The sequence below is a fragment of the Nothobranchius furzeri genome, chromosome 14 (assembly GCF_043380555.1).
Source record: "Nothobranchius furzeri strain GRZ-AD chromosome 14, NfurGRZ-RIMD1, whole genome shotgun sequence".
Lineage (NCBI taxonomy): Eukaryota > Metazoa > Chordata > Actinopteri > Cyprinodontiformes > Nothobranchiidae > Nothobranchius > Nothobranchius furzeri.
The window spans coordinates 49,841,209-49,851,365 of record NC_091754.1 but is presented as its reverse complement, the minus strand read 5'-3'; the positions used below and the strand labels follow the sequence as shown (position 1 = coordinate 49,851,365).

At 43.7% G+C, this 10,157-nt stretch overlaps 1 protein-coding gene across 1 annotated transcript; it reads right to left on the bottom strand.

Annotated features, from left to right (window-relative positions):
• Positions 1–4,450: 4,450 nt before the first annotated feature.
• LOC107381092 (zona pellucida sperm-binding protein 3) lies at positions 4,451–9,735 on the bottom strand. Its single transcript, XM_015952616.3, has 11 exons — positions 9,294–9,735; positions 9,096–9,198; positions 8,705–8,823; positions 8,518–8,636; positions 6,903–7,006; positions 6,235–6,412; positions 6,015–6,132; positions 5,187–5,278; positions 5,009–5,103; positions 4,724–4,834; positions 4,451–4,625 (listed from the first exon to the last, which is right to left on the bottom strand). Exons 1-11 carry the CDS (start codon positions 9,651–9,653, stop codon positions 4,480–4,482), a joined length of 1,545 nt encoding a protein of 514 aa, XP_015808102.1. The 5' UTR covers positions 9,654–9,735; the 3' UTR covers positions 4,451–4,479.
• Between the last annotated feature and the right edge of the window lie 422 nt (positions 9,736–10,157).

The following is a 10,157-nucleotide window of genomic DNA, read 5'->3' as shown; positions in this document are numbered from 1 at the left end:
CATTTCCACGTCCCAAGCAGGAATCCATGTTCTCTTGTTGAAAGCATCCACCAACAGGCCTGTCCTATCATCACCATCACTGTGTGGTACAAGAAGACATCTGCGCTGAACCAGTGGTGTGGAACCGTATTCTCAGCAATGATATCATTATGGCTGCCAGACACGAGAGGACTCTACACTCGCCACGAGACATGCACCATTAGTTCTGATGGTCCATGATGAGCGTGCACTTGGACCCTGACTGTACTTGTGTGTGCCTGCGCCCTTGGGGTCAAATATCCTGTCAATGGAAGCGGCTGATTCAGGACTGTCAGTCATTACGCTTGTCGACTTGAGTCCAAGCTGCTAAAACAGTTAGACATTCACGGGAAGACAAGCATCCCCAGCATGAGATTGATTCTGTGCAACAAAAGCAAGACATTATGGCTTTTTAACGCTCTGATGACTTCTCCTAAAGCTGCAGGAAAGTTTTTTTTAGTAGTAGAAATCATCCTGGTGGCCTCTGAAAATGTTTTTGTTTCTAATAAAGAGCTGCCTTTACCATCATGGAAAATACCAGAAAACCTTGTATTTGTACCAAGAATTCATATTAAATGTGATTATGGCTGAGCACCTTTTCACCCTGTTGGTCGGTAATATTTCCTTTGGATTCCTGTCTTTCAAATATTTGACAATATAGTTGGTATAATACTAAAAACGTCTAAATGGAGCATCCGGTTGCTAACTCTAGCATTTAGCGTGTAGTGACTTTAGCATGCTTGTCTCTTCAAATCTTAAAATGTAGCTACCAACCCTGGCATCCGAATAATGCTGCTAAAATCTAAGCTCAGAATCCAGAAAAGGCTGCTAATAACAGGAAACCAAAAATACTAATCCTAGCAAATAGGGTGCATTCCATTTGTAATCAGAACTCAGAAATTCCAACTTCAGAGAAGGAAAAGCCAAATGGAACGCCCTCCTGGAGTCAAATCTCCCACTCAGAGTGTGGGATTTTTTAAATTGGTGTTGTGGAGTGTTAAATTGAGGAGAAATACTTTATTTAAATAATGGAACATAAATGCAGACACTCTTCAAATAACGAAATATTCACAAACCTAAAAGGAAAATGAGCATCCATGTCAGAATCCCAACTTTTCTGACTGTGATAACTGGAACACTGTTAACCCGGGTGTGGTGTCTTTCACACCCGAGTTCTGACTTCTGAGCTAAAGAGAATGCAATTCCCCCAACACTAATATTTAGCTGCTAACCCTAGCATTCAGATGCTAACTCTAACATTTAACCTTTGTACTGCAAACTCTAGGAATGGCAAATTCTACAGTAGCTAATTGCAGATTGTGATGTAACGTTGCAATGCATTGTGGGATTTACCCCTAGACAAGCTAGCGTGTATTTTGCACGGGTGCCTATGCGTTGGAGTCGCTCTGCTCGTCTCACAGTTGTAGTTTTGTCTCCTAAATATGTTGAAACAGTAAGGAACTAAGCACCACTGTTGGGGAGGTGCAAATCGGACTCTACATACCCAGATCAGATGTCAGAGGGGATGTTTTTTAATTCTTTTTCCAAAGCTGGGTAAGGTCTGTGACCACATGAAATAACTGGAAAGGGAAACGGGCCAAGCTAAAGACAGAAAAAGTGAAGCAATATTTATGTGGAAGAGCGGATTTCAGCGGAGATCAAGGGGTGCCTGTATACAGTATTTGTTCTCTACATTTTGCTGGTGGGAAAGGTCCTATGTCCAAGAATAATGAAAGGATACTAGCAACGCTCTCAGATGTGGAGTTATCCAGGAGGCAGCGTGTAAACGAAGATGTCCAGCTGAACATCTCGACCAAACTGCATCCAAACATGGATGAAAACGTCTTTAGACAAGAGGTGGGTGGTTTGTAAACAGTAGTGACACAAATTATAACCCAAGAGTAAAATAGGGGTAGTGAGCGTGACGTCATCACCGACGCAGCCACCCTGTTGGAGGCGTGTGAGTCCTTACTGGTTGCTTGTTGAGTCCTTACTGGTTGCTTGTTCCTACTGTAAACAGCGCGCTCAGTCTCGTTCTTGCGGCTTAAATCAATCTATTATTCATTTGATCGGCTATATTACACAGCTATGGTAAATCGTTGCTGTGTTGTGAGGTGACACACGTGATTGCCAGGTGAATAAAAATGGAAAACAAGCTAACTTTTCAACGTTTTCCTGCTTGGAGGCAAAACCACAGAGACCAAGTATCTAGCATAACAAAGTCTCGTCGGCTCACTTGGATCGCTGCTGTAAGGCGACCAAACATCACCTTCGGAGGTATTTTCATTCTGGTAAGTTAGAGATGGTGTACGTTTACATCGTTTCTTTTCTTCAACCACAACATGCACACGAAACACACACACACACACAGAGAGAGAGAGAGAGAGAGAGAGAGAGAGAGAGAGAGAGAGTGAGAGAGAGAGGCTACTCTCACATACCGTTAAGCTAAAGCGGGCGCACTGACACACAACACAACTCCTCTTGCTACATTTCATCTGTGGGATGACAAATTTGATTGTTTTACTAGAAAAACCAACAAATTAAATGTTTACCTCTCATCCGGACGTCATTCGCTCACACCACAAACAAGAAACCCGAAAATGTCTGTAATGCAGAACTGCAGCGGCAACAATATGTCACCGGTGCTCCAGTCATGGGTCTTTCATGTGGATCTAAACCATTTATAACGCTGATTCTGTCCACATACCGGTCCCAACGTCTTTATTTAACGTATCCCTGTATATTCTGCATCCTTTGTGGGATTTTATGTTGTTTAACACTTTCTTTCACCAAAAACTGCTTCTTCTCTGCGACAGTACCATTTGTTTACAGCTTCCGACGTGTCCGCGCACATCCCAGAATGCTATGCGTAATCACATGTGATCACAAGCCCTATAATCACTAAGTGCTGAGTAACTTTGAGCATAAAATTTAGAGTTTTTTTAATTGGCAAATGCACTTTTTATTTTTTTTTTGTCTAGCATTAGCTAACACCCAATAGCATTTGCTCAGTGACGTCAACTGTAGAATATTATCCGCTAACCCTAGAGGCCATGCCAACTGAAAGTTTCCTTCAAAGTTCAGTGTTTAGCTGCTAACCGCAGACCTGAGCAGCCCAATAAACCTTTCGGGTGTAGTGTAATTCTTTAAAAGACAAACTACCCATTATGTTTTGCTTTTCATAACCAGGAAAATGTTTGACATTACTAAGTGATAAAATATTCTAATAAACAGTTTAACCAAAATTAAATTCAAAATGTAATCAGTATAAAAAAGTGAAAATGGGCGAATGAAAACTAGCTAGCTTACATTTTAACGTTTCATGCCAACACAAAAAACTCTGCTGTACTTTGGTTTTCCCGACATTGTTAGGAGTTCCCCCTTTTTCATGAGGCTCGTAACACGTTAGAAGCACAATTAACACATTTTGGTCAATTAAATTCAAGGTTTTAGAAAATTTGGCTACATTGTTAGCATTGATGCTCATCATTAGCATGAGATCAGATGGAGAATAAAGAGATGTGTTCGGGTTTTTTTCGTGTGGGAGCTTCTGCTCATTTCACTGCCCTCAGGTGGTCAGACACATCACTGACGTTACAGAGGACGAGCATGAACATTAGCAGCAGAACCGATTGGCTAATAATTCTTTCCTTTAACTGAAAACCGTATTTTCTTTCTACATCTTTGGTTCCTTTGGTAGATGTTGTCCATCGCTCTGCCTCTGTGTGCTGGTACCTGTCAGGCGTCCTGCTGGTGAATCATTAAGTTAGGCTTTTTATTAGCCTCCGGTGTGCTGGGAATGATGGGGGGAGCTCCTGCAGTAAAGCAGCACTGCTGTCAGCCCTACACACGGGAACAAACACCCCATTAAAACAAGGCCTTCACACATTACTGTAATAAAAGCCCCTGCTCTGGCTTTTATGGGCTTTTTAATTATGTCTATTCATCTTCCCAGACTTGTGAGCAACAGTTCATGATGATTTCATGAATACGCTACTACAGGCAGAAACCTGCAGGGGGAGAAATAAGGGGAGGGGTTGGAAATGACCAGAATCTGAAATATGACTATTGTTACCAAGAACTGCATGCTAGCTCAGTGGTAATGGCACACATTAGATTCCTGCAATCAGGGCAGTGGGACGAGTTCCTGCAGGTCCCCCCTAAAAATTAATACCCATCATTCATGCACAGACTCAGCTATTTGGCTTTTTTCCCTCCACACCCAGAGCGCTTTCCTCTCCAAGATTTGTGCATCATAACCACCAAATGACTCAAATGGTGATTTTCCAGGCACATTTTGGTGAAACTGGCTCATTAGTCAAACGAGAAACCCAAATTGCAAAAAGATTTGAGCTTTTGAGGCTTGAGGGTGGCTCCTTTTTCAGATTTTCTTTGATATTCTGCACAAAAGTGAAAGGAGGCAAAGAAGCACCTTTGTTAGAAATGCTTTATTGTCTTAAATCAGGTACGAACAGCATGCCCACTGGGTTTGTGGAGTCTGCTACAGATTACAGCGCTCATGAAAGCTAATGCCACAGCCAGCATTGCACCTGCTCCACACAGCAGGATCGTTGATAAAGTCGAGGCCTCGGAGGGGGGATGAATGGCTTCGAGAGAAAAAAGGACAAAGATTATTGGTTCCATTAGTTACAGCAGTTCGAATTAGCAGTTGAGACAGGCAGAAATATGGAAAAGCGGTACTTACAAGTATCTTGATCATCCTCTTGAGTCTGCAGCTGAGCAGCGGGTTCAGGAGGAGGAATCCTGTCCTCCGGCAGGATTGGGTCCAGAGTAGCTGCACCCCCCTTCCACAAATCTGCAGAAACGCGTGTCAAAGAATATAAACCCTACACTCACTGGTTTTCATAATAATAATAAAAAAAGCTGTTAGTTATTAGCTTTGTAGACACTGTCTACCAAGAATGTCCTCCCTGGATGTGTGCTCATTAGACATCCCAGAGCTGCATAGCGTCGCTCCGGTAAATCGTACCAGTGTCTGCTGCAAGGCTTCGCTTCTCTCTTTGCCCGTCACAGCTGGTCTCACAGCAGCTGCACAGCTGGTTGTCTCCACCTGATGCCACCCATCTGTGCAGAGTTAGGGGGAGAAGAACAGTGCAGTGGTACCCAGATTTAGAAACACACCTGCATGTTTGAACGCTTAAGCTAACCTTTTGGTCTCCATCAAGAACGAGCAGGTTTTGTGCTGCAAGTCAAGGGGAACGTCCAGGGTCGTTGCCTTCAGACTGCACGTTATATAAACCTGCAGGAACAGGAAAAGGATTTTTCCAGAAAAAAAAAGTGTTCGTAACCCCCGTCATTAAATACCTGAGGTGTTCTTTAAAGCTTTAAAATCACATAATCCCTTCTCTTTTGGGTTATAACGATGAGCAACTCAGTTTTTCCTGTAACTAAAACAAAAACTGAGCATCAGTATTAGTACCTTCCTCAAATATCTCATATCTGCTGCCCTCTGGTGGTGGATCAAAGCTGTACAGGGGCTTGATTTCTTTCATGTCATGCAGTTACTATAAAAACATTAAATACATACATTCTGAATTTACCCTTTAGATTGCATCTACCAAGGTTCTATCACCTGTGACATCTTTCTACACCTGAAGCCTTACCTGGAAACGTTTTAAAATAAGAAATGTTAATTGTACAAAGCAAATAACTTTAAGAATATGTTTTAAGAATCATTCTTTAGCCAACCCACAGTTGAGGGAAAGTCTAATTATACTAGCATTTAATATTGTTTGCAAATAATGTTCAACTTATCTTTGAAAGATCCTCATTTCTTAGAAAATTTTTAGTTTAGCTTTTATTTTTATGTTTTTTTTCTACAAATGAACATAAAACATTGTGTAAGTCAACCATAAAGAAAGCTTAAGAGGACAAATCTAAACTGCTCAAACGTGTCAAAAATAGTCTAAAAATGAATATTTATAATACGAGTTGTTTGGAAACTGACTAAACAAAATCAGAGGAGCTGAACTCACAGAGTTCTTGTCAACCGTCTGGAACCTGAAAGCTTCCAGCTGTAAATGAAGTTTATCCTCCCAGCTTCTCGGCATGAAGTAAGACTTGGCTCCTGTCAGCTTAGCATCAGTTAAACACCTTCACGAGTCAAATAAAAAAAAAAAAATTAAAATCCAGGAACAGACAGGTTTCAGGAGACAAATATGCAGGTGTCAGTTCAGATTTGTTGTAGTTTCTCACCCGTGGTTGGTGACGAGGGGGTATCTGGGCGTAGATTCAGGGTCAGGATGGGCCGTAGCCACGCAGCTGTCCACAAAGAGCCTCAGAGGAACATGGTTACCCCGGAGGACGGACGCCTCAATGTTCATGATCTCCCTCAGGAAGTAGGCATTGTAAGGCATCCGAGAAAGCCAGTCCTCTAATTTAAATAGATAAAAACATGTGCTGCAAGTGGAAAACTAGAATTGGGGCCATCTAGGATTAGGAGGCTAAAACAATTCAAGGGAGGGTAAATAATAACAACCAATAAAATCCCAAATGAATCATGAACAACCAGGATAAGAAACTCAGAGGACCTAAAGGCAGTTATAAACCTTCAACATTTATATGAAATACATCCAGTTTTCTACCAAGTAATCAGCAGATGGAGCGAGGCTGGGTTAGACCAGCGAGCTCATCAGAGCAGTTATTATCTGCTGTTTGGAATTAATTAGAAGCTATAATCAGCTGTATATTGATCGCCTCGATGTGCGAGTGACCCCGATGGGTCATCTGCAGAAGGCATGTAATTTCATCTCATCACCATGCAGCTAAAAGTTTCCCTCTTGTTTAACAGTTGCAAAGTTTGCAAAGCTCTGAGTGATTGCAACCCCCCGCAGAAAACAAAACTAGAGTCGCTTATGACCCACCCGACATGAGTCGTAAAGAGAACTGCAGCTGCTGATTCGTCTGCATTTCACTAGCGAACGTTGTCCACGTCGGCCTCATGGCGTTGCTGCTCACATAGTTCCTCCTATTGCAACAAACAGATGAAGGAAGGCACGAAAGACTCATTGGGAATGTTACATATTAACTGCGTCATTCAACATTGCTACAGGTTGGTTGCTGAACCTGGCTAAGCTATAGAAAAAAAGAAAAAAAAACAGGTTAAGAACATCAACTCTAGCATGTTTAAGTAGGTTTGCTAAGCTAAATGTCCCCCAGTACCTGAAATAGGTCCAATAAGACCTCATGGGCTTCATCACAGTTAGCTGTAGCTTATGGGCCTTTCCCATCTGTACCGGGTTGGCCCGGGCCGCCCCAGTCGGCCCCGGTTGATTCCACACATCCTTGCCTTAAGCCCATGTGGGCTGATTCTACCCACCAATGAGAGGCTTGCTCTAATGGAAGGTGTGAATTTGCTGTCAGCAGTGGGTGTGTTGGCCCTGGTCGGCCTGAAGCAGACCCCCTCGAGAAGAGGGCTGAGAATGAGCCTTGGTTGGCCCGGAAATGGGCCATTCCCATCTGTACCGGGTCGGCCCGGGCCGGGTAGCCCCGGTCGGCCCCAGCCTGGCCCGGTTGATTCCACACATCCTTGCCTTAAGCCCATGTGGGCTGATTCTACCCACCAATCAGAGGCTTGCTCTAATGGAAGGTGTGAATTTGCTGTCAGCAGTGGGTGTGTTGGCCCTGGTCGGCCTGAAGCAGACCCCCTCGAGAAGAGGGCTGAGAATGAGCCTTGGTTGGCCCAGAAAAATACCAGGCCACCCAGATATGTAAACAACCTATGCTACCCGGCCCAGGCCGACCCGGTACAGATGGGAACGGCCCAAAAAATACCAGGCCACCCAGATATGTAACCTACGCTACCCGGCCCGACCCGGTACAGATGGGAATGGCCCATTAGCTTCACCTACAGCTCAGATTTAGCGTAACAAAAGCTAAAATATTAGCAACTGTTTCATGGAGCATACCGACCACCACATATGCTACACACCCCTCCATGTCGGCTACAGACTGATATAAATAAGCCATTAGCTTGATACCATTATGAACTTTTTTCCTAGATTAACAATTTTTTAGCTACATTAGCTTTACTTTACACCATTGCTTTTCTCCAGGTTCACTCCGTATTCAACTTTTCAGTAGCCTAGCATAGCATGTATTTGTCCATTATCTGAATATCCCAAAAACCATTAGATTTCATGTTTCACCATTCGAGTCTTTAAAAATGGCCGTCACAGCTAGCTGATGTTAGCCAACATTAAAAATGGCTATAGCTCAGTCACTTTGAGACATTGATATGAAAACTGATGTGGAAATAGAGGAAAGTAGTTCACAACTAAATATCTAATGATAATTTTCAATCCAAGAGTAAAACTGAAACAGGATTTATGCTGATGGTCCAGCGAAGTGTCAACCATTCTCCACCGTTGGACGGGTAACAATAAAATATCTTAAAATGGTTCGGGACATAATTTTTAAATCGTGATGATTGCTACGGGATAGAATAAAAATAAAACCAGTAGAACTGTAGAACTGTACCTTTTAAAGTGGCACTGAACTGTCACCTCAGCTGGATTGGTCTTTAAGATGGAGGTGTTTCCAATGGGTGTTGGGGAGTAGATCAGAGAAAACGAGTAGATGAGAAACTCTTCGGTTATCTGAAGTGAGAAGAAAACCATTAAAGGGAAGTCAGAGGGCTCAACAGCAGATGTGAGAAGATGCAGACCGTCTTGTTGCTGCCACAGCCATGCAGCTCTGTCTGAAACAGCAGGATGTGGTCAACAGCATCCACCGCTAAGCAGCCTCCTAAAGTCAGATCTCTAGGATGGATCAGCTGACCATTTCCTGAGAAGATAAGACAAAAAAAAACACCCTCTGATCTGTCATCAATAACCCTCAGTGCAAGTATAAGTTCAGACCTTCAGTGTCTGGACACCTGACGGGACAGCATGGTACATGTAAGAGTGAAGAGACCATAGATCCATGTCCAGAGCCTGGACCAATTATGGTAAGCTTTTCAGACATTACTTCAAAAGAACTTCAAATGGACACACACACACACACACACACACACACACACAGGTGATCAATTCCAACAGTTAACGAGAAGCCATTACCGAGGAAGTCCCGTTTGACCGCCATGGTGACCTTTTCTTCACCACAGTGCACCGACACACTCTCAGCTGGCACAGGAACCTGCTGTTGGACCTCCCCCACCACCTGGAACACAAGTCGAACTCACTCACACTGATCATACAGTGTGTGTGTGTGTGTGTGTGTGTGTGTGCGTGCGTGTCTGCTGGAGGAGACTATACCTTTGGTTCCTTCTTGTCAGGTTTAAAGGACAGGTTCTGATCTGGACTTTGGGCCAACACCTCTGTAGCTCGGGTGGGTTCCTGTGGCTCTGGCTCTCGGTCTGGACGGACAGCCGCCAGCTTCTCAGACTTTTGCAGCTTCTGGGTCTCAGTTTGGGTTCTGAGCTGGTAGGTCTTGAGCTGGTAGGTGACCGGAGAACGCTCCGTCTGGTTCTGCAGCTGAGTGCTTACCACTGGCTTCTGTTCGATTTGGTGGAGAGTCTCATTAGTGCCAAAGATAAACGGGTTTTGTGCAGAGCAAAGTTTTCCAACTGCGAGGAGGAGCACAAACACCAGGAAAACCACCACTCTGAATCCCATTATCACACAGAAACCTGAGTGCGGGGGATTCCAGAGAGCACTTCTACCTTCCACCTGAAGAAATGAAAGCTCTGCACCAGCTCCACCTGCTCCTAATGACTTGATTGGATCCCAGCTTGGAGAGCTGATAATCTCTCCTGTTTCTGGCAGTTTGGCCTCTTAACTTTTTTGTTTATGATTTCATGAAAACCCTGAAGTTCTGCTTAATCTCCACCTGTCAAGAAGATAAAGATCACAGACTTTTCTAGTCTCATCGACCCCTAACAGTGAGAGGCTTTCGCTGCCCTTATGAGCCAAATCAGTCAAAAGCTATCGGTGGGTTCGTTTTTGGCTCTTGAACGTCGTGGCGACGCAGTTGGCGGTCTGCGTTCAGCAGGAGTCGCTCATAAATATGAGATTTATGATCGTCTATGACTCCACAAATTAAATATGTGTGTGTCATGTGACAAGAAGCAGAAGGCCGTGTGTTAAACCTCTACCAGCTGACACGTTAATCAAAGGATG

Coding starts and splice junctions, on each gene's coding strand:
- LOC107381092 (XM_015952616.3), bottom strand. CDS start 9,653: ATGGGATTCAGAGTGGTGGTTTTCCTGGTGTTTGTGCTCCTCCTCGCA. Junction 9,199..9,293: donor CTGACAAGAAGGAACCAAAG/GTATAGTCTCCT, acceptor CTTGTGTTCCAG/GTGGTGGGGGAGGTCCAACA. Junction 8,824..9,095: donor GGTCAAACGGGACTTCCTCG/GTAATGGCTTCT, acceptor TTATCTTCTCAG/GAAATGGTCAGCTGATCCAT.